Source organism: Portunus trituberculatus, chromosome 31, assembly GCF_017591435.1.
Source record: "Portunus trituberculatus isolate SZX2019 chromosome 31, ASM1759143v1, whole genome shotgun sequence".
Classification (NCBI taxonomy): Eukaryota; Metazoa; Arthropoda; class Malacostraca; order Decapoda; family Portunidae; genus Portunus; species Portunus trituberculatus.
The window spans coordinates 2,219,128-2,243,121 of record NC_059285.1 but is presented as its reverse complement, the minus strand read 5'-3'; the positions used below and the strand labels follow the sequence as shown (position 1 = coordinate 2,243,121).

At 40.3% G+C, this 23,994-nt stretch overlaps 2 protein-coding genes across 14 annotated transcripts in view; one reads left to right on the top strand and one right to left on the bottom strand.

The window, feature by feature from the left end:
* Positions 1–22,129, top strand: part of LOC123511693 (cell surface glycoprotein 1-like) — a 68,590-nt gene extending 46,461 nt beyond the window's left edge. For 6 of the 13 annotated variants that reach the window (XM_045267747.1, XM_045267748.1, XM_045267751.1 and 3 more), the window contains one exon: positions 1,118–8,855. In XM_045267747.1, the coding sequence (XP_045123682.1) occupies positions 1,118–4,083 (2,966 nt within the window). In that variant the 3' untranslated portion in view covers positions 4,084–8,855. Of the gene's footprint in view, positions 1–1,117; positions 8,856–16,528; positions 16,677–18,785; positions 19,017–19,425; positions 19,588–20,559; positions 20,699–21,827 lie in introns of those variants that run through there. The other 7 variants (XR_006676918.1, XR_006676917.1, XR_006676922.1 and 4 more) reach the window with 6 other exon arrangements.
* On the bottom strand, positions 10,998–14,994 carry LOC123511694 (protein disulfide-isomerase A6 homolog). The gene is made up of 2 exons (XM_045267754.1): positions 14,738–14,994; positions 10,998–12,708 (listed from the first exon to the last, which is right to left on the bottom strand). The coding sequence occupies exons 1-2, from the start codon at positions 14,751–14,753 to the stop codon at positions 11,417–11,419; spliced, it is 1,308 nt and encodes a 435-aa protein (XP_045123689.1). The 5' UTR covers positions 14,754–14,994; the 3' UTR covers positions 10,998–11,416.
* Positions 22,130–23,994: the final 1,865 nt, after the last annotated feature.

Genomic DNA, 23,994 nt, shown 5'->3' with positions numbered 1-23,994 from the left:
TTGTATGTAAATAGTTTCAGTTCTATAGGGAGTGTTATAAACAGGAATTGCTCGTTGAAAGTTGTCTCTTATTCAATGTACTGTACGTAACCAAGAAAGCAACACATCAGCTCAGAGAGATTGAAGCATGAAGTAACCAGAATACTGATAGGTGGAGTGCAGAGCTAGTGGGAGCTATGGAAGTGTTTTACTGTGAAGCACTCTCATTGTGTTTGTAGAATGTATGAATTGTATAACATGTAGAGTTGTTCATGTAGAGATAGAGTGAGTGAGTGAGAATTTACAGCTACTACAAGGAATCTTTATTTTATCAGTTGTAATTTGAAACTAGTGTCTCATGGATGACATTGTGATTGAATTTTATTACTAATCACTTCTAATGAATTGAGACTCCGACAGGTATGTGACGCTGTACAGTATGTTAGTTAGTGCTGATTCAAAGTTCAACCATGGCAGGAAATGAAAAGTAAATGTGAATAGTGGAAGAAGTCTTAAGAAAGGTGACTGACTTATGATAACAAGGAAAGGAAATGAACCAGAGTAACATGCAGATCAACAGGTTGCAATTATTTATCATCCCATTTCAACTATTCTGACTCAAAATTTTGTTAAGTGATAGGATGAGTGGTTGTGAATATTGTATGAATAGTGCATGTTGGTGCTGTGCGTGCTTGGTGTGTTGTGTCATTGTTTTGCATGAGTGGCACTCCCTCAGGTGTGTGGTTACCTCGGCCCAGCACAGCCTTGGTGTTGGCAGCAGGGAAAGGTTTTCTTTATGTGCTTCACTGCTTGTTTGTTTTTTTCTGGTTGCTTTATTTTGTTCATGTTTTGTATATACGATGAAAATTTGTTGTTGAATGCTACCTTGAATTACTTATTAATCATTATCAAATCCTGTGCTCAAATGTCTTCAGTTCTCCATTGGATGTTGTATGATTTGTATCTGATACTATATGATCAAGAGTTCAGTTGTAAAACATCAAGAGATATTTTAAACTTCACAATGCAGTTCTTTCTCATCATCAGTCTTCATTTTAATAAATCAAAATCAAGTTCACATAATGTAATTACACTACACATTTTGGAATTAGAAACATTACATTCCTCTCCATCACAGGTGGCGGATTAACAGCCACTGGGCTGTTGGTGCTCCTCCTGGCCCTGATTGCTGGTGCAGTTGGCCTCTACTATGCCTGGATTTGTCTGCAAGCCCGGCCACTGCGCCCCAAAAAGCACAGAGATGCTGAGCATGGCCCCCTCATTCCCCCTGACCCAGATGTCAATGGCAACCACGAAGATGTTCCCCTGGACCCCTCCGCTCCAGTGCAGGAGGATGACAGCTCTGACAACAAGCCTCACTCTGACATACCCAACCAAGCCGACACTTCCCCTGCCTCTCACAGTGCAGAGTCTCCTGAGCCACCTAAGGACAAGGAAGACGTCCTCATTTCTGTTGAAGATGATGTCCCTCCAGCAAAAGTCATCCATGAGAAAGAAACTGCTCCACCAGTCAACTGTGTTGCTCCCATAGGTTTTGTGACACCCGCACCCACTGCTTCACCACAGGAGACACCCATGGACCACCATCCTGTGCCAAGAAATCTCCAGCCACAGCCTGAGAAGCTTGAGTCACCTCCATCCAGTAGCAGTGCTCCAGTGCCTGTGTATATTCCTTCTCCTCCTCAGAAAAAGCCCATTGCCATTAGTGATGAGGAGGACGGCCTACTGCTCCATGAACCAGCACCTCAGGATGACAGCCTCAGCCCAGACCTCTGTGCCACCTTGCCAGCATCCCACTCTCGTAAACCTTGCCTGAGAGAAGAACCAGAAATCATGTCACAGCAACCACCACCACCACCACCTGCCACTGCACCTAAATCTGAGGGAGTACCACCTGCAATCCCACCCAGACAACAAACAGCTGTGCCCAAAGTTGACATTGTCCCTGAACCTGATGTCCAGCCTGTAGTGGTGGTGGTGCCACAAGCAGCACCGAGTGGCCCTGAGAAGGAGGAGATGAAGCCTGTGGGTAAGGCAGCAGACACACTGCCCCCAGAGGTTTGTGACCAGCCTGCACCAGTTCCCATGAAAGATGATGAAGGACTTCCAAGTGCAGCACCTACTAAGGAGGAAGTACCCATGCCAGCCCCAAATGAAACACCAGCAGCAGAGGCAGTCCCATCAGATTCTCTCAAGGAGGAAGCAGCCATTCCAGCAACAAATGAACCACCCATTCCACCACCAAAAGAAGCACCAGTAGCAGAGACAATGCCATCAGAACTTGCCAAGGAGGAGGCACCCATTCCACCACCATCTGAAACATCAGCAGGAAAGGCAGTGCCACCAGAACCTGCCAAGGAGGAGGCACCCATTCCACCACCAAAAGAAGCACCAGTAGCACAGGCAGTGCCACCAGAACCTGTCAAAGAGGAGGCACCCATTCCACCACCAAAAGAAGCACCAGTAGCACAGGCAGTGCCACCAGAACCTGCCAAGGAGGAGGCACCCATTCCACCACCATCTGAAGCATCAGCAGGAAAGGCAGTGCCACCAGAACCTGCCAAGGAGGAAGCACCCACTCCAGCCCCAAATGAGGCACCAGTATTTGGGGCAGCCCCACCAGGATCTGTTATTGCAAAACCTGAAGATCCAGTTAATAAAGAAGGCAGTGTTGAGTCAGATGATTCACTCTCCAAAGATGATCCAAGTGAGAATATTGAAGATAGAGAAGCTCCAAAACCCACACCAGAAAATGATAGTGTACCAGAGAAAACAAATATTTGTGAGGAAACAAGATCAGTGTCTAGTTGCAGTGTCTCCTCAGAAGAGCCAGAGCTTCCTCCCTCTGCTCCTGTCAGTGTTGAGTCTCCTGCATCCCTTCAGTTGAGTCCTCCACACCCTGAAGACATCCCATCAACAGATACAACACTAAAGCCATCGAACATGCCAGAGAAGGAGCTCACTCCCAGCATGCCTGTACACTCACCTGATGAGGCCAAAGATGTTTCAGATGTTTCATCAGATGCGTCAGACACAAATAGTGAAGATGAGGACATTCCTACAGAGATGCCAGTCACTCCTTCCAAAACAAGGGCTGATCCATGCACAGAGACCACAGCTGTTCCATCACAGCCAGCTGCAAACATCTCCATGGATACCTCCATTCCAATGGAAGCTTGTAATGTTATACCAGATGATACGTCAGAAGAGGACGATGGTCTTCTCCCAGTCATCAAAGAAGAGGGAAGTGGGGAGATTAACTCAGAAGGTAGTACAGATACTGAAAGTAGTGAACCAGAAGTGACTGAATATTCTTTTTCCTCAGGCCCTACTGCTCCTTCCACTACTAGCATTCTAGCAAATGAAGTCAGTTGTACCATGGAGCCCAAAGTGACCAAAATTAACCTTATCACAGATTTAGATGACTCAGACTCAGAATGTTCAGAGATCTCTGATGAAGACTTGGAGGAAGATGACTTAGTTTCACCTGCAGAAGGTTCAGATGAGGAGCTCCATGACAAGGCAGAAAATGTCACTTCTGAAGAGAAGCCAGCAATTACATTTGAAGGAAGCAATGCAGTTTCAGACCATAAAGACACTTTAGAAAAAGACTTAGTTCCTGAGATGAAGCCCATCACAGTCACCAATGGACCAGTAGCCAGTGACATGCCTGACCCAGCAAGCAAACTCCCAGAGGATGAAATGTCAGTCTCTGGTGACTCAGACACAGAATCTGAAGGTGCAGAAGCAGAGGTTGAGCTCAAAGAAGAGATAGTCACTGTACCTGCAGTTGTCCAGGAGAACACTAACAATCATTCTGCAGTTCCCACCAAGTCCCCAAAGTCTCCATTAGCAAACCACACTGACAAACCTGCAGAAACGTGTCCTCCCAAGCCACAACCACTCAAGGTTCTCCAAGATAATGGCAACTCACTAGAGAACATCCCCACCACCACCGATGAAGATGACGATGGCCTGTCACTCTCACCTTCTGAATCCTGTGACCTTTCTGATGGGGAGGTGATGGCATCAACACCCAAGAAATCAATGATTCCAAGATTAGTGAAGCAGAATGAAGCCTGAAAGTAACTAATGTCCCTCACTGCAAGAAGTTGTGGTGTTAACTTTGTGATAAAATTTTGTATAGATTTAAAGAATATATATTTTTTGTGATACAACTAAAAGGGCTGCTGGTGTCCGTGGTGTTGGTGTGAGATGACTGCTGCTGGCTTTGCTAAGGTAGTTTGCAGGGCTGTAGTACCACTCACTACTCCATACTGTTTGTTTTATTATTATCAAGAACAGTGGCATCTAAGCTGCCAAGGTTCTATGTTTGTGAAAATTTTTGTTTTCCATGATATCATGTGATGTTAATTTGTAGTGCCAGTTTATCAAGAACATTAGGTACGTACTAGCAGGATATTTTTTTTTTTCTCTATATTTTTCTTCTTATTAAATATTATTACAGTTAAGGCAGTCACTTATTAAAGAAGCCTCACTGTAGCAGTGTTTTTCCATGCTACATATTTCAACATATATGTAATTTATATTAGAATATCCATCTTTTTATTTTCCATCAGGATACCATACAATTCAGTAAATGAAAGGCAATGCTGGTGCCTCGGTCATATTTGATATTCATGGATTTGACTTTTTTATCAAAAGACTCAAAGTACTGTAGTGTAACAATACTTGTCCAATTAGAGTTGTTCTTTGTTATCTTGGCACTCACAGCTAATGAGAGCAGCCTGGCATATGTGGTGGTGGTGGTGGTGGTGGTGTGCCAGAGTTTGTGAAGCATCACTGTGGTGCACTCACTCACTCACTCACTCAGGCGGCGTTGCCACGTTGTAGTGGCGGCGCTGCTCAATGTTGCCATAGTGTGTGGATTGCTGGGCTTTGTGTTGCTTACCAGGCAGGTTTTCACACAAGGTACATTCTTAATGGCTTTTTATTATGTTCCTAGGAGTAAACTGTTTTACTGCAATTATTTTCAACTATTTTGAACCATTCACTTATTGGATGGGAAGAAATAGAGGTCAGTAACATTGTTTTGAGTCACTGGTCTGCCTTTGCAAGCTTGATTATGCTAATTGTTCTGGATGGGGAAAGTTCAGTATTCTTAAGGGAACTTCCTTAAGACTGATTTGCTTTTTTGTGTTTTCGTACATGGCCTCTCCCTCCTTGTGAGTGTTTCATGTTGAATAGCAACTTAAGGACTTGTATGCTTGCTTTGCATCATTATTGTAAAGTAAGAACTTTTTGCTATTCAATTTTTATCATCATGCTTATATGAAAATGTCTCTATAGAAGTATGTATTGAACTTTATTCTAGGTGAAATCTACATTACTTGACATATATACTGCAACTATAAATTCTGTCTTGAAGTATTTTTAACTTTTCTTAAAAAAAGAAATACCTGTGTACAATGTTCTTGTGCAAAGTTGTCTGTGCAAGCAATAAGTTTTAATGAAAGTCTACAAAGTGAAGGCATAAGGAATGAGCAAGCAGACCTGCACAGTACAACAACAACCCTTGCCATTAAGAAATGTCTCTGTCATGAGATGGGTATAGTATATTTTTTCACTATTTGTTACAACAGAAAACTTTGCAGTCAGTACATTTTGTCCCAACAATCAGGTGTTGTTCACTTCCCATACCAAGTAGTTTCCCGCATCATTAACTTTTTGTACTCACTGTAATGGAAGTGTTGTGTTACTACTGTGCATAGTGTTAAAGAAATTTTCTAGATTTTTGTTAAAGATATCAGCCTTGTAATGTATAAATATATTTTTGTACTGTATTTAAGCATGGTCTTTATTTTAACTGTCAAAATCTACCATTATTTTGTATGTGATGTAAACTTAGAAAAGTGCCTCATACTTTTTTTTTTTTTTTTTTTTTTTTTTTTATGATTACTGATTAGTGGTATAGATGATTTAGTCTTAACATTCTCTGCCCAACCCACATAGTAGTACCACTTTTTAATGCTGTCATTATTTCAAAACATATAAGTGATATTTAATAAGTTTTGAAGTACATGTACTATATTATAACCTTGATAACAAAAGGATTAAATGATAAGAAACTTGCTCTTCCCTTGCTGAGCACTTTGTAAGAATGAAAATAATATGAATTAGGTGTAGCACTTATGTTTTAAGATATGTTGCTTTGAATTTTTCAAGTTGGAAGTTTTCTTATGATTTTTATATTGGCATGACATTTCAGGTTACTCAGTATGTGCAGAAAAATATCTTGATCGTGTTATCAATGATATCATCATTGTTTTGTTTTTGTCTCTACAAGCATTACATTTTCTTATGACTTAGTTGTAAAAACTTCCAAGTGAAGGGTTATGTCACAAAGACTACAGAGTCCCAATCCATGTTCCTGTCATTAGGAAAGATTTAGCAAAGATCAAGTTCTTTCTAAGTTAGATGTTTTCCACAAGAAAGTATTATTTTCCTGACACAATTATCTGTAAGAAAGTTTTATTTTCTGGACATAATTATCTGTACAGTAATTCTCAATATGTATTGCATAATACTTAAGAAATAAAGAAAAACATGATATTAGTATTAATTGTCACGATGCATGGACTCGATATTGTCATTCAGAGATGGGGCCTCTCAGACCTGATGGCACAAGGCCTCTCAATGATACATCATCTCTGGATGCTCCCTCTCCTTATATAGTCTTTAGTTCCACACAACATTGAGTGTGTATTCTATTTCAATGTGCCTTTATATTTTCATCCTAAGGCTTCACCGTTCTAGTTAGATGAAATTACGTACATTCAATCCATGACTTTTGTGCAATGATGGTTGTCAAGGTTCTTGTTAAGGTTGTTGCTGTGAGTCACTCTGTGTAAAGGTATTTCTGCAGATCATTCATGCTTATAGCTGTTCTGGAAGTATTGTATGTTTTTGTCACAAGTTATTTTACATTATTTTATGATAATTGATTTCAAATTACATTTTATAATTATTCCTTTGCTTTTATGGAAATATGACTTTCTCTTTATTCATCTTTATTTATTCAGAATATTAAAACGTAATGTCCTTATTTATTATTACATGTTTATTATCAGTTTTAGTGATTCACTAGTTGTAAGTTACATTTTATCTCATTGTTTTAAGTCATTATATGTGTTTAACTCTGAAGTAATGAAACAACTTAGTAATACTGTAGAATACAGATGTCACCTGTCTTTGTTCATAGGCTGACTAGGTTTTAGTCGTGTTGGTGTGTGAGAAAGAAAGAGAGAATGTGTGTACGTGTGTTATGTGGTTATAGACATTGGTGTACTCAAGTCTTAGTTAAGTGAGATGATCAAAGTGAAATGTAATTTAGTGTCTTTTTGGCAGTTTGTACAACAGTGAAAGGAATGAAAGCTGGTAAGATTTGCCAGTGTGAAGTGTAGAAGGTGTTGGGGTTCAAGGCTTCCTTTGGCATGCAGCTTTGTTGTTTATTCATGCTTTGCTCATCAGTAATGTTGGCATTCAACAGCAATACATACTCTTGTGTGCAAAACCACATCAAATAACAAGTTACTATCCATGCTTCATGTAGATTAGATATAAGTATGTTGTGGGCGTTACATCTCATTTTCAGGTGTGTGTAGTTATGTAGGGCTCTTCCTGGGCAAGTGATATTAAGGTATATACTGTATTCATGTCATTGTAGTGTAGAATTGTGCTCGCTCTGGTGTGTTACTTTCACTGTAGATAAAGATTGGCTTGTCTTAATGATGGAATCATAGCTTTCATGTAATGTAGTTTTAGCAGTTTTTGAAGCATCATTTTTGTATATAGTGGTAGGTTCATATCAAGCTGCCCTGTGCCAAGGCTCCAAGAACAGAGGACTGAGCATATAGTTGATCAGATATATATCTGTGCTAGTGATGCATAGCAGAGTGAAGGCCTTATGTCCCATTTTTTGTGATGTCACACAGTGTCACATTTGTGTGACATCAGCTCTATGCCAGTGCTTTGTGTTGTAGGAAGATACCTTGATCATGTTCAGTTTATTTAAGGTCATGTAGTAATGGTTAGACCATGGTAAGATTTTTCTTACATGTAACAATAGTTTGTTTATAAAAACAGGACTTTTGAGAGAGAGAGAGAGGAAAAATGTATCACTGAACAACTCATTCTTTTTCCTGCTAGATATTGAACCTGCCACTGATAGTTTAAGGCTTCATGTTAGTCAAGGCAAGCAAGCCAACTACTTACTCTTACATTTTATACTGTAAGATAGTACCACCCAGAGTCTCAGATCTGGGAAAAAGATGAATGCCCCCGGTGATGAAGTTATGTGAACCAAATCAGTTAGTGGCTGTGGCAGTGTGGAGGTTTTGTTGTCATAACTACCACAAATTACAGAGGCATTGTACAATTTTAGCATCTCTTAACTATACACACACTGTCATGTTCTCTACACTCAAGGAATTTGGTGAACATAATTACTAAAACCACTTTTTATGAGTGGTTTAATTGTTCATTAGTTTGTAGGTTAGTATTGTCATCACTGATCTTGCAATATAATGTTTTGAGATTGGTGGTTGTCATACACCCCATCACGTCCTCGCACAAGCACTTTCATTAATACCCACCCTTTGAATGCATTACTAACATTGTGTACCTGCTTTTCATTATTCTGTGTTTTGTTCATATAGGTAAATAGGAAGCCAGTGTAGAGTCAAAGTAGCCAACCATTTAATGGACCCCAGCACCTTTTTCTTCACCCAACACTTTGATGGAATCACTTGAGGCATGAATATTTTTCAATATTACACAGATATTTGTAACTGTGTCCATGCCATATGCACTGATGAATAAAGATACACAAGTTACAAGTCTTTTTAGAATCCAGGTAACAAGAGTTAAGAATCTGGTTTAGAAGTTTTGTTATGGAAAAATAGTATGATAGTGGCAATTTATAAAGGAAAAGGAGATGCCCTGGAGTGTGGAAAATAGAGGAATTCAACTCTTGGAAAATGGAATGAAACTTTTCGAAAAGGTATTGTAGGAGAGGCTGAGCAAACCGATGAAAGTGGATGGTCATCAGTTTCGTTTTTGTTCAGGAAGATCGACAAATGCAATTTTTATAATGAGGCAAATACAGGAGAAGTTCAGTGAAAGGAAGAAGTAATTCTGTCATTGTTGATCTAGAGGTGTTTGACAGAATACCAAGAAAACTGAGACAAAAAGGGTCCGAAAGGCTCATGACTGCAGTCTCTGTATGTGGAATTAAGATCAGTGAAAACAACGGCAGGAGTATCATAGGACTTTGACTAAAGAGTAGGAGTACACCAGGATTCTGCTCCACTACTCTTTATCACAGTAATGGAGGAGGCTACTAAACTGGCAAGAGGAGATGGCCTGTGGGAGCTACTCTTATGTCAATGATTTGGTATTGATAGCAGAATCAAGGGAAGTGACTGACATGTTTAATAAGTGGAAGATAGAGCAGAGGGGACTGAAAGTAAACACGGACAAAACTAATGGTGACTGGAAATGAAGCTAGAGAAAGAATTCAGTCCATGTGGATGTTGTGGAAGAGTGGGAGGAAACTCGGTGTTACACTGTGTACTATGTGTAACAACAAATAGTGTTACCAACAATGGTCAGGTCTGAGGAATCTCAGAGGGGCACAGAGCTTTGTACATCCTGGATGTGTTTAGGAGGAGGAAGGTGGTGATGACTAAGATGTCAGGTTAGAGGTGAACGGAAATGTGTTGGAAGACATACGACAGTTCTACTACTTGGAAGATATGATAGACTGAAGCAGGTGCAGAGAGCAGTAAGGGCAAGAGTACCAGCTGCATAGGAAAGATGGCAAGATATTGCCAGTTCATTGATAAATTGCAGCATAAAACTGAGGATCAGGGGAAGGGTATACAAAGCCTTTGTCAGATCTGCTCTTCTGTATGGAGCAGAAACATGAGCATTGACAAACAGTGAGATATTCTATGTAGGTAGCTGTGACCACAAGATGCCTAGATACGTGGCAGGAGTGAGGTGACAAGATGGGAGATGTGTGGAGCTCAAGACACGTAAGAAGGGCAGAGGGAGGGGTGTTGAGCGAGGTGGATATGAGGGTTGGAGGTTGACAGCTGGTGGGAAAGTCAAAGAAAAGGTGGAGGGAGTGGATGACGGAGGATATGAATCTGATGGGAAAAGAACATATGGCACAAGATCGCCAGTTGTGGAAAGCAGTCATGAGCACAACAGAAATAACATATACTTATGAAAAAAAACAGCAGTGTAACTATAGTAACTATGATTAGCAAGATCCTAAAGTGGTCCTGATATCTAGAGTTTGTTTGTTCTTAACTAGGGTGTGCACTCTTCCTAGCCAGCTGTGGCCTCCCATGGTGAAGGGTTAATCTACAATCTCCACTTTAACTTAGGTAAAGTGCCTAAAGGCTCATCCACAGGATTGAGCTGATTGATGGGCATTGCCTGCAACCATGACACGTTTGCAGGCACAAATATAATGCTGACCACACGATATTGATCGCACCCAGTCAGACTCCCAAGAAGGGGTGGTCATTTGGGCACAGGCAATATCTCGTGATATCAGTTACCAAAACTGACATTACCCATGTTTTAGTGGGTACAAGCAGCTCACAGGCACAGCTTGATCATCTGCACACAGTTCAATAAGAGCATACAGTATAGGCAAGCAAGTGGTATAAATTATTGGCAAAAGAATAATTGAAGGGCTTGTAAAGTGAGAGGTTTGCAGTAAGGAACAATAAATGAATGACGTATAAAAGTGAGGAGTTTCCAGTAGGTATGGATGTGCTCATGTGCTCCTAGGATCAGTACAAATGGAAATACAAGTTTTGTCATGAGAACTTGACCAATCCAGATTTCCTGAATTTCTTGCTATGTGCCAAGTCAAGATTATCTTTCAATGAAGCTGACCAAGATACAGGATCACACTTCATTTTACCACAGTCTTAATAGAGGAATAATAATATGTCAAATCATACAAAAAGTTTAATCCATACTTTCAAAATCACACAAACCATCAAATTAATTTGTGCAGCTAACAAACAAATGCAGATTGTCACAGTCTTACTCTCATCATCTCTTCCAGGTAACATTCACTGATAACATGACTTTCAGTTAGTGGTTTAGAAAAGCACTTAGTAGTTCAATGTATGGTAGTTGATTCAGTGTGTATGGTTGTTAAATTACTTAATACTAAGCACACTCCATGAATTGAGAACAATTTTTCAACAAATGTATGGTAAGAAGTCTTCAAAATTTTGAAGTACATGTATTAAAAAACATTGGACAATAATGCACAGCATAAATAAGCTGCTGCTGAACTGCACCGTCAGTATGTTCTCAACATGAGAAAGTCTGCTATTGTTCCCATTAAGCAACTTAACACAGCCACTTATAATTCAGTTTTTGTATCAAAATCATCCAGCTCAACATCTGACAGATCAATGTCTTCCTCTTCTGGCAGCGCTCCATCCTTTCCGTCCCATGCTTCCATTTCTACCAACTTGGGCAGCTGTGCTCCACGGACAGGAGCTGTCCGTCCACGACCGTAAGAAATATCTCTCAGGAACTCGTTAATTCCATCCTCACTGAATGATCCTTTCAAGAGAGCAAACTGCATCTTCTTTGCATTAAGCGCTGCCAATGCTGGGTATCCAAAGCCACCAATGTCCAATGCCTGTTCAAGATCTGACTGTGCCATGGCCTCTGCCCAGCCCCAGCCCCACATCTTCTGTTTGTATTTGTCTCCAAGCCTGGTCAGCATCTGGATGTAATTGTTGCGACACTTGCTCTGGCAGTCAAGAATGTGAGGAAGGATGGCAACGACACAGATAGGATGTTCCTTACAAGTCTCATCGAGAACAGCATTGCTGATGAGCTGCTTGACCTCAGGTGGTGGAATGTTAACAGCAGCTTTGTCAGTTGCCCAGGCCACAATGTCAGAAGCTGTTCGGCCTCCATCGTAATCCTCGACATCACCCTTGTGGAAGAACTTGATAGTGGGATAACCCTGCACTCCATACCTGCTGGCCATCACAGAGTGGACAGTGGCATCCAGAGCTCCAAGTTTAACCTTGCCCTTCAGATCAGAGGCTGCAATTTCCCACTGAGGTGCCAAGTTCTTGCAGTGGCCACACCAAGGAGCAAAGAATTCAACAAGCCACATATCATCTGACTTCAAAACAAGCTTCTCGAAGTTACTATCGGTGAGCTCAATAACATCAGAACTACCACTGCCTGAGCTGCCGCTGCCGCTGCCACCACCACCGCCTCCACTCTTCTTTCCAGAGAGTTGAGCATTGACCTTCTCTTTGGCAACATTCAAAGCAAAATCAACAATAGCTTTGGCTGTTCGCTGTCCATTGTAATCTTGAGGTTTTTTCTTGTCAAGCCCAAATATCTTAATAGTTGGAAACCCATTAATACCAAACTGCTGTGCCAGACTCTTGTGATCATCTGCATTAACTCCTCCAACTTTCACCACACCTTTGAGAGCTTGTGCTGCTTTCTGGTACTCGGGAACAAGTCTCTGGCAGTGTCCACACCAAGGAGCATAAAATTCTACAACCCAAACTTCATCACTGTTGACCACATCACGCTGGAAGTTGGCAGGCGTGAGGTCGACGACTTCACTGGATGACGAGTAGAGGGCAGATGCTCCCCCCAACAGGAGAGAGAAGAATACTGAAAAGAAATTAACAAAACATTACCTTCTGACAAAGCTAACTAAATACACACCCCTTAATAATTGGTAAAAAAAAAATAAATAAATGGCTCAATGTTCAAAATTTGAATAGGGTATCTAAATTGACAAGCTGACATGGTAACTTTTTAAGCATTGCTCAACTTCTTACACTAGAAACATAAGCATCTTTTTTTAAAGTTGCTTGAAATTACACTATTCATTCTACAAGAGAATCCAAGACTTGCAGTCTGTGTCACATAGCTACACAATGGGTCTACTTCATAAGTTTCTCAGCGTGCAAGTATCAAGTTATGTTGAATCATGCAAAATGCTTTCCTCAAAATATGAGATGGGAAAGGCTTTTTTTCACAATTGTGTCAAACAAAATCCAGATGCAAAGTTCATGCATTTAATTGTAAGCCAAGAACACAAAGAGGAGTCCTTTTGTGATTATCTCACACCATACCAACACCCTTCAGGTGATGGTAAATGTTATTTCAGAAAACATCAAATCCTTTGTCTCCAAAACAAAATCACCTGTTATTCCTAAATAGAAGTTCAGAGGTCAGAAGCTGAAGCAAGTCACAGCCTCCTACCCAAGTGGAGAGTTACATACATCAACACCAGCACTTATAATGCACACACATGGTTGTATACATTCACCTAAGTGAGTACCTTTATTTTGTTTGACTTATTTATGTGGGAATACCATAAGAAAAATAGTAATACTCAAAGAAAACTGCAAATCAAATTTCAATGAATCCCTACAAGAGATCCCAGAATTTCCCTAATCCCAGCTGACAGCTAGTGAGTGCCAATAGTGATCATACTAAATTACTGTGCAAACACATTACCACTTCATATTGATTTTTGAAGGCCAGTACAACACACTATCAAATCACTCAAATTACAAGAATTGAGAAACATTGTGGCCTACTTTAGTAATTAATTTTAAAGGAAAGCACCAGTGCGTTACGACACCACAGGCAAATAGGGAGGGAATGTACCTATTATGAACTTGAACAGCTCCATTATTACACATCTTTTCATTGCCCTGGTGAAGCTTTGGCACATGTCATCCTCATGTATACACCACCTGTAATTTGATTTTTATATAATTTTGACAAATAATTGCCTAAAGAATACTTAAGTACTTAACCCAGAAGTTCTATGTGCTGTGCCACGTCATGGACCATCTGGAGGTAAAGCTATTCTGTCTCTTCTTCATGCATAATGCGCACAATAATATAGACAAGAAAAACTTGCATTGATTTTGCTATAGATACGGCTTTTCTCTGTCATGAACCTAGCACCAGACTCAAGCCTAGCTCTATATACCATGGAGCTTTAAAGGAAGGTTAGATAAATTCATGGATGGGGATGATAGATGGAATTAGGTAGCTTAAACACACAGGGACTGCCTCGTGTAGGCCTGGCAGCCTCCCTCTTTTCTTATGTTCTTAACTATTCTGCCGAGCTGCCTAATAGCCCACTGAGGAGATAATTGCTCCTATATAGAACAACCATTACTTCAGTGAGATTAATCATTCACAGTTAGGATCACTAAGTTAATACCAATGTCCATATAATACTATATGATAATTAACAAATACCAAAGCTTTTGAAATACCGAAGCTCCACTCCCAAAGAACAGTTAATGAGACCATAAACGGAGTACGCAGATACAGGTAATGCTGGGTTAATATTGCCAAATCATTTGCTCCATGAGGGGCATAACACCTTTATGACCTCATACCACATATTGTAAGCCACCAAACGTCATTACTTCCCTACAAAGTCCAAGCCCTTACAATATTTTCCTATTATAACTACTGCTAAACTTCCGAGAAGCACAATTTCTGACACTTAGATGACACGTCATCAATCCACCAAAGCCAGCCTGGTAAGCCCGCAAAATGAAGTTTGTGCCTAGTGACCCAACATTCGGGGCTTCCCTCACACACCTCCTAGGCAGATCTTGAACTTTACAAGTTATATACAAACACCTCCACACCTTCCCCTTCTCACCTGCGAGGCGGTGCATGACGACTCGCGGGGCCCTGCCGATGAACACTGAGTGAAGGGAGAGGCGTGTGAAGGGGAAGATATCAGGCGTGTGGGTGATAGTGAGGCCAGTGACTGAAGGGGTCGTGTCGCCGCCTCGCCGCGCCACTTGTCCTAAACAAACCTGCCGGCCGCGTCCCAATCCTCGCTCTCGACACCGCCCCGCCCGCCAGCCCCGCCAAGCTGCCCATACACACCGCCCACGCCTCCCTGCACCATAAACCCATGCTACTCGGGCTGCAAATCGTGGTTTTTAAATATAGCATCCCCTGTTTGTTTATTTGGTATGATTTATTTTCATGTCTTGAAGGCATGGAGTTTAAGGTTTCGGATTCAAACACTGGTCGTGGAGAACTGTGATTGGTCGGTGGTGCGCTGTCAGGCGGGGGGTTCAAACAGCTGTTGCTGGCACCCTGGTACCCCTTATAACACAATACGCCTTGGACACACTTGCATTTCCGTATTGTTGCTATATACACTGTATGATTCTCTCACGCATACTGTTTGGGGCTGTCTCATTGCACTTCGTGATACTTTACAATGAAAGGCATTCTATGACCAGTGAACAAACAGGACTGGTACACATACTGTATGTTAATTTCAGTGTCATATCTCTATCGCAAGATAAATAATTGATGAATAAGTATTTATGATGTGAAACTATTGGAGTTTAAGAAGTTTGAACATTGATAAATATAATCGTCAGTGGCATGACACGTAGCATACCACGGCAGCTGTACCACCACTATTGACTCCCATGGAGTGCTACCCCGACCAGTAGCGGCACAATTATACTAGCGGTCAGTTTAAAAGTCTAGTGTTTAGATGTTATATTCAAGGGCGGTAGTATATTTTCGGATACTTGTGATGAAGCATCATGGCCTGCCTCGCAGTTTGTTTAACTCTTTTATCTTTACCAATTCTTCACTCACACTACCTGTTTTTCTCTGAAGTTTTGTAAGGCGGCTAGGTTACTGATCTTTATCTTCTTACCAAACACAGTTCCATGTCACGAGACATAATAGAGATCCGAAATTCTTCTCTTTCCTCATGTTCATAAGTAATGTTCTAACCAGCTGAGTATTTGCGTGTTTTTTCTTTTTCTTTTTTTTTTTTTTTTTTTACGTTAAGGCCTATAGCGCCTGTAGGCACACTTGAAGAGTGTATGGGAAGCGCTGTTCAGCTTCCGCCCATTAGTGGCACAGGCAATTTTATTTATAGTGGTACCCATATTACCCATATTAGGGCCCATATCACCCCCGAAGCTCATCTTGAGTGTAACCACCTAGAACCTGGGTATCATGTAGGTAACTTTAAACCACTCGACAAATGGAAATGTATTTAAGGCTGTACGTGGTGGGATTCGAACCTACGCGTGGACGTCTGCCCTACCCCACGCTCACCACCTTACCCACTACGCCACCGTCTCCCTATTGTTATCTCTAAAATGCCGAATAAAAACAGATTAAGAATGAACTAGTTTCCTAACATTATGCATTACTTTATAACGGAGACAATTAGCAGGATACGAAAGGATGCCGGCTTGAGGGTGGGATATATAAGCTTTGTATTTGAACTGTTACTGAATCCCTATGTTAAAAAGAAAAAAAAAAAGTTTCCAACGAGTTTCATCAGCCTTAATCTCCCTTTGTAAGCATTATCCCACGCTGGCCTTGACGCTCCGTGGTGTATGAAATGTTTGCTGCCAGACTGTAGCGTATACCGCTTCCCTCCCCTTCACAGCACACCACATGAGGGCAGTAGTAAAGGCCAGCAGGGATGTGTGTCAGTCGGAGACCATCGCAGCCCACGTGCGTCCACCGCTACAAACCGCCTCGCCCACACACACACACACACACCGTGAAAGTGAAGGCTGAGATTTATCCAGAAGTTTCTGCTTAGGGTAAGGAAGCACATGACGTGGCTCGATCCTCATTCAAGCATAGACTTGTTTGAGGGAAGTGGTAGTGGTATCAGCAGCATCATCAGCGTCATGTGAATACACATAATGTATGTTTGTCGATAAGTATAGCGCCGGTGATGTTTATCTTCCAGAGATAAAAAAAAATTATAATAATAATAATAATAATAATAATAATAATAATAATAATAATAATAATAATGATAAATAAATAAATAAATAAATATATAAAATGAGAATTCGGGAATGAAACTGGAAAACAGACACATCATGCAAATGAAATGCGTGAATACTTGATTAACCTTCAAGATTTTGACTAATCACTAGAGCTTTTCTTCGCTTGTTTGATTGGTTATCATCTGTCGTATTGTGATGTAAACGGCCACTGTAGCAGGTAATAAACTGGGAATGAGTATGCTTTAATGAATTCCGGTGCAACAGACATTAATGAAGTGTCAATCGCTTATTTATTTCAAAGGAAAAATTCTGGTTTCCTTCATCATAAAGTTCCGAATTTTGTTCATAAACTTATTATGTCTTATATCGTGCCACTTTTCAAAGCCTACACACGGCGGATGTTCCGTAGGTACTCTTTAGTTAATGTTCAAGGAACGCAGACACAGAACAATGCAGGGCGTTTGCAAAAATGACCACAGGCCGGGCCTGTTCGCCCCCAGCACACATCCTCTCTCACACCTGTAGGAAAGGCACCTTTAGACGTTTTGAGTATGCAGCCCCTGGATCCGCCCATTGATGTCTACATATACGCACCGTACCTACCGTAGATATTGTTTTAGTGTATTTGTTTTGGTGAGTTGCAATGATTTTCTTTAATTTTTTTTATTCCAAGTTTTTATTTATTTGTTTTCCTACGTAAACATTATTACGATCTTTGTTTCTATCGCGGTGTGTTCTTTCCTGATTGGCTGGTGGTGGCATCGTCAAGCGGGTGTAGTCAGGTGTGTAGTGTCATTTACCTCTCGTGCACCAGCAATGCAACACCTGTGTTCAAGACCCATGGCAACATTACAGTAGCACACACACACACACACACACACACACACACACACACACACACACGCGTAGTGTAGTGGTTAGCACGCTCGACTCACAATCGAGAGGGCCGGGTTCGAGTCCCGGAGGCGGCGAGGCAAATGGGCAAGCCACTTAATGTGTAGCCCCTGTTCACCTAGCAGTAAATAGGTACGGGATGTAACTCGAGGGGTTGTGGCTTCGCTTTCCCGGTGTGTGTTGTGTGTTGATGTGGTTCTCAGTCCTACCCGAAGATCGGTCTATGAGCTCTGAGCTCACTCCGTAATGGGGAAAACTGGCTGGGTGACCAGGAGGCGACCGAGGTGAACACACACACACACACAAAAAAAAAAAAAATAATAATAATAAACAAATAAATAAATAAATAAAAAAAAAAAAAAGGCTACAAGAATGGTTCCAGAATTTAAAGGGATGACATATGAGGAGAGACTATAATTTAGCGGCACGTTTTCCATTGTCCCAGGTTCTGCTTAAGCCTGCCTTAAGGCGAGGTCTAGCCGTAGGGGCATTAAAAAACGCAGCTTAAAAGCTATGGATCTACCAACCCTGGAACAGAGAAGGGAGAGAGGGGATCTGATACAAGTTTATGAATTGATTAACGGAATGGATCAAGTGGATAATGAGAAACTAATTCTGAGAGAAGAATATAACATTAGAAGTACAAGATTGCATAGTAAGAAACTGAGGAAGGGAAGATGTCTGAGAGATGTTGAAAAATATAGTTTCCCACAAAGATGTGTTGAGACTTGGAACAGTTGGAGTGAGGAAGTGGTGTCAGCAACTAGTGTGCATAGTTTTAAAGAAAAATTGGATAAGTGTAGATAGGGAGACGGGGCCACACGAGCATAAAAGACAAGGCCCTGTAAAACTACAACTAGGTAAAACTAGGTAAATACACACACACAGACACACACAATTTCTGTCCTTTGTATTTACTAACATTGACAATTATGTAGTCCAGTTTTTTTCAGATTTACATTTATTCATTTATTTATTCATTTATCTATTTATGTAACTGAATATTCATTACACTAACAGATGCGCAGGAAACACATCATACCCGCGACACAGCTGTGCCGGGCCAGCAGACAGCCAAGCGACAGGAGCCACGTCGACTTAGGAGTGGTGATGATGGTGTAAACACGCTAAGGTGACGGGTACTTACAGGTGAGCATCCTTACCTCCTCGTGGAAGAGTGGAGGGGATGGCGCCACGTGTTCCCGCAGCTATTGCAGGGTCTCCTCTTCACATCAGAGACGCATCAGGGAGGTGTGTTTATATAAGTTTCCTGCGCTACTTAAATTATCGGGATAAGTGATAGGTGGGAAAAAAAAAAAAAAAAAAAAAAATATATATATATATATATATATATATATATATATATATATATATATATATATATATATATATATAACGAAAATGAAATTAACATCAGTCACTGTTTTATATGCAGCTGCTCCGCACAGGAGGAGAGAAAAAGAAAAGACAGACTTGTTAGCGAAATTCATACGAGTCTGGTGAAGCAGTGTTCAGATTATGCGGTTTTTTTTTTTTTTTTTTTAAGAATGTCTCTCTCTCTCTCTCTCTCTCTCTCTCTCTCTCTCTGAACATCAGTAAGTACGGGAAAAAATTTTCAAGTGTGTGAATCAATTCAATGAACCTCTCGAATGTGTTTCAGCCGAGGGACTCGGATCTGTCAGGGCCAAGGGAGCAGTATTGACGTGGCAGCCATTGTGAAAGGTTTCTGGGAAAGCAAACCAGCGGAGATTGCCTTGGAGTAGATATTAGCAAGTCGTGAAAGTGAGTAGCAGTGATGGAGCTTGATCGACGTTTGAGGCAGGTATGTGGTTCACGCTTGTTCTAAATACAGGACGCAATGCTCTCATAACATAAAAAACATAACATAAATAATAGGATAACAAAGGGCCACCAGGGCCCATCTAGGTTATCCTGTATCAGTCGCACAGCGACCTCGTCATCAGTACTTAAAGATACACTTACAAGTACACAATACATTATATACTAATTCTAAATATTTGGCCCATTAACAGGGCTAAGTCCTGCAGCGAAATCCTCTACAATTTGTGGTCCCCATACATGGGGATCATGTCTTATTTAACTATAGTAAATTTCTTATAAAAACTATCATGCAGTGCTATACATAATTATAAATCTAATGAATTTAAGTGCTTATCTAATCTGTTTTTAAACATTGTCAAACTAGTGCTATTTACAACCGTCTCTGGCAATGCATTCCAGAAGTCTACCACTCTATGACTAAAGAAATATTTTCTTATATCTAACCTGCAGCCTTGCTTTCTAATCTTCCTGCCATGATTTCTAGTCCTATTTCCCTCCTCTAAGGTAAAGAAAGATCTCACATCTATGTAGTTTGTATCTGAAAACATTTTAAATAACTCTATCATATCCCTCTCGTATTAGGCTTCCTCCTAAACATTTTTATTTATTGTTTTAAATAATTATGCTTTCATGCTGTACAATAATGGTGATGTTATTTTGTTTACCTTTTTAAATTCTAATCAAATGTGTCTTTGAGTGTCCGTTTTTTCCGACTCTTCCCCAAAAAAAGTTAGTGAAGTTTTGAGAATGCGGGGTTACAGATGGCAGAGGTGATCCCTTAGTGTTTGCTGGGAGGGGGGATTTATTTTCCCCTAATAGGATCACCGAGTCTGTTAATTTTCTTGAATCTCTCTTTCATCTCAGTACTTTCCTACTCCTCCTCCTCCACCTCCTCCTCTGCACTTTTTTGGCTCCTTCTGAACCATTTTTTTATTATTTTATTTTCTTGCAGGCTTTTGGATGTGCAGCAGCACACGCCTGCTGAGACACCTGTGACAAGTGCAAGACATAGAGTGTGGTGAGGATGGAGGATGCTGTAAACGTTCCCAGCATCATCAATTCAAAATTTTTCTGCTGTGAAGGTGTAAGTGGTAATGCACATAAGATTTGGTCATCATACTCATAGATTTCATGACCTGACAGTGTGTTCACCTCTGTGTGCATCAAGTTATATATTTTTCATGTACCCATTCATTTAACTAGAATGAATAGTTTATGAAATTTATGATGTACAAAAATTTCTTATAAGAGATCTCCAGGAGCTCCTTCTTTCACTTAGTCCCAGCATTAACACCAAGCATCCATTCCCTTCACCTTTCCTCATCCCTGGCATTCCTCGCTTCCCTCACCATCACTTGCATCATCTCATTCTTGTTACGGACATACTTCACTCACTCCACCATCACATGCTCCACCGTCTCATCCTCTCTCATGTCACATGTCTTGGCCGTAGTTGATGGGTTCTTATATGTAGTAAATTCTCTCTCTCTCTCTCTCTCTCTCTCTCTCTCTCTCTCTCTCTCTCTCTCTCTCTCTCTCTCTCTCTCTCTCTCTCTCTCTCTCTCTCTCTCTCTCTCTCTCTCTCTCTCTCTCATTATGTCACCGCTACCCACCCACTTAACTACTAGGGTGAAAATCAAGGAAATGGGCACGTATCCTCCCCCTCACTCAGTGATAGAATGTGATAATACCATCCCCCCTTCACCCATCATCTTGCCTCCCATTACTGCCCCCATTACTTTCATTATTGCCTTCCCTCTTAGTCATGAGAACATAAGAACAGGAGGAAAGCTGCAAGAGCCTGCCAGGTCTACACATGGCAGTCTGTGTGAACAAAGCTACCTAATTCCATATATTATCTCTATCCATAAATTTATCTAATCTTCTTTTAAAGCTTCCTGTTGACTCCCAAAACAACATGATTACTGAGTCGCTTCCATTCATCAACCACACTGTTAGAGAATCAGTTCCTTTCCACTTTTCTCCTAAACTTCCTTGCCTCAGTGGGAAAAGTGTACAAATTTTTCTTCTCTCTATGCTGCCTTGATGAACATCTGACATCACTGCATCACACAGGACTTATTTTCCCTTAAAAGGAACACCAAGTCTGTTTGTTTCCTTTCTTAAATCCCTCTTATTTCTCAGTACTTTCCTCCTCACCTCCTCCTCTGCACTTTTCTGTCTCCTAAAGCATTTATTGATTATTTTCTCCTTTTGCAGGCTTTTGGATGTCCAGCAGGATACGTGCCTGTAGCAAGTGCAAGACAGTGTGGTGAAGATGGGAGACGCAGTAAACATTCCGAGCACTATTGGTTTAAAATTTCTCTTTGTGAAGTGCACATTGTTTCAATCATGGGATTGTATGTCATCATATTCATAGATTTCATGACCTGACAATGTGTTCACCTCTGTCAACATTAACAAATGCAAAGTACTTAGCATAGGTAGAGAAAATCCACACAATAGATACACAATAAACAAATCCCTGATAGGCTCAAAGTATGAGAAAGATTTAGAAATTATAGTTAGCTCTGATCTTGGTCTAAGAATGCAATCCATAGAGGCTAGAAATAAAGGAAATAGGTTTGATTTTTAAGAGTGTTAAAAGCAGAAGGCCTGAAGTAATGTTAAAATTATATTTGGTGCTGATCAGACCACATCTATATTATGCGGTACAATTCTGGTCCCCACAATATAGGAAGGGTATAGGTCTATTAGAATCAGTGCAAAGGAGTATGTCTAAAAATGTACAGGGGGTGATAGTTATTCTCTACTAAATGAGAATTAAGAATCTAAATTTGCATTCCTTAGAGAGATGTAGGTTAAGAGGGAACCTGATGGAAGTATTCAAGTGGTATAGAAGTTACAACAAAGGAGATATAAACAAAGTTGTTAGGATCAGTAGCCAGGATATAACCAGAAATAATGGGTTTGAGCTTAAGAAATTCAAATTTAGGAAAGAAATGAGAAGGAACTGGTTTTCTAATAGAGTTGTAGAAGAATGGAACAGATTCAGTAATCATGTTAGTGATGAGTCAATAGGGAGCTTTAAAGGAAGATTAGATAGATTTGTGGATGCTGAGGATGGATAGAATTAAGTAACTTTGCTCATACAGGGATCACCACATGTAGGCCTGACAGCCTCTTGCAGCTTCCCTCATTTTTCTGTGTGCATCAAGTTGTTTAATTTCATGTACCTATTCATTTAGCCAGAATAAGTAATAGCTTATGAAATTTATGATATACAAAAGTTACTCATAAGAGATCTTGCATTATTTAGATTTGTTTAAAGTTATCAGCCTAGCCTTTGTTTATCACCATCTTCTAGTTGAGTCAGTCTCTTGTCAGCCTGCTTACTACTTGAGCCATCTCTCTCAGCACACTCACACATCCACCTCAGTGTGTTCTCTTCAGTTTGTTCCAAGATTTGCACTCTGTGCTTGCTGGTCCACATTGCACAAATATGAAGCATTGCTCTTACCACTTACATATAGGAATAATTACCACATTTGGGTATAAAAGCTACACAGAAACCTTGCAGTTATGACTCAGCTTTTCCACTTTTTAGAATTGATAGCAATTTCTGTGTTAGAATCTGGAGTGAAGGTCTGTATTTTGTGATAATGATGACCATACAATGTCACAGGGGACAACTTGCTGTCTCCACTCAGTAATACCATTGTGAAATGCTAGCTATGCAAAGTTGAAAGTTACCCCGGCCTAGAGTTGTCCCATATTGCTTAATGTGATAATAGTTATACTAAGATGAAATTTTTTGTAGACTTTTGATCAACGTTGTTACCTGATTCAACATTTTGTCACTTTGATCAACATTTTGTTACCTGTTTTGTATGATCAACATTTTGTCACTTTGATCAACATTTTGTCAAGTTTCATACATTTTGTTTTTGTCAAGTTTTATACTAAGTTGAAATTATTTGTAGACTTTTTGTTCAACATTTTCTTACCTGATTTGTATGATAACATTTTGTCACGTTACCTGATTTGTATGATAACATTTTGTCACGTTTTATACTAAGTTGAAATTTTTTGTAGACTTTTTGATTAACATTTTCTTACCTGATTTGTATGATAACATTGTCATGTTTTGATTTGTATGATAACATTTTGTCACGTTTTATACTAAGTTTAAATTTGTTGTAGACTTTAAACATTTTAAATAAACGTTGAGTGACCGGAGGCTGTTCATATTTTTTGCTTCATTATGCCTCTGCCTTATCTCCGGAGACTCTTCTGAGTATTTATGACTTAGTATAGTTTTTGAGGGGGGATTTGGGGGGAATTTTTGGTTTTTAAGGGGGATTTGGTGGTATTTTTGGGCTTTTGAGGGGATTTTTCAGCATTTATATATGGCTATTTTTTGGCT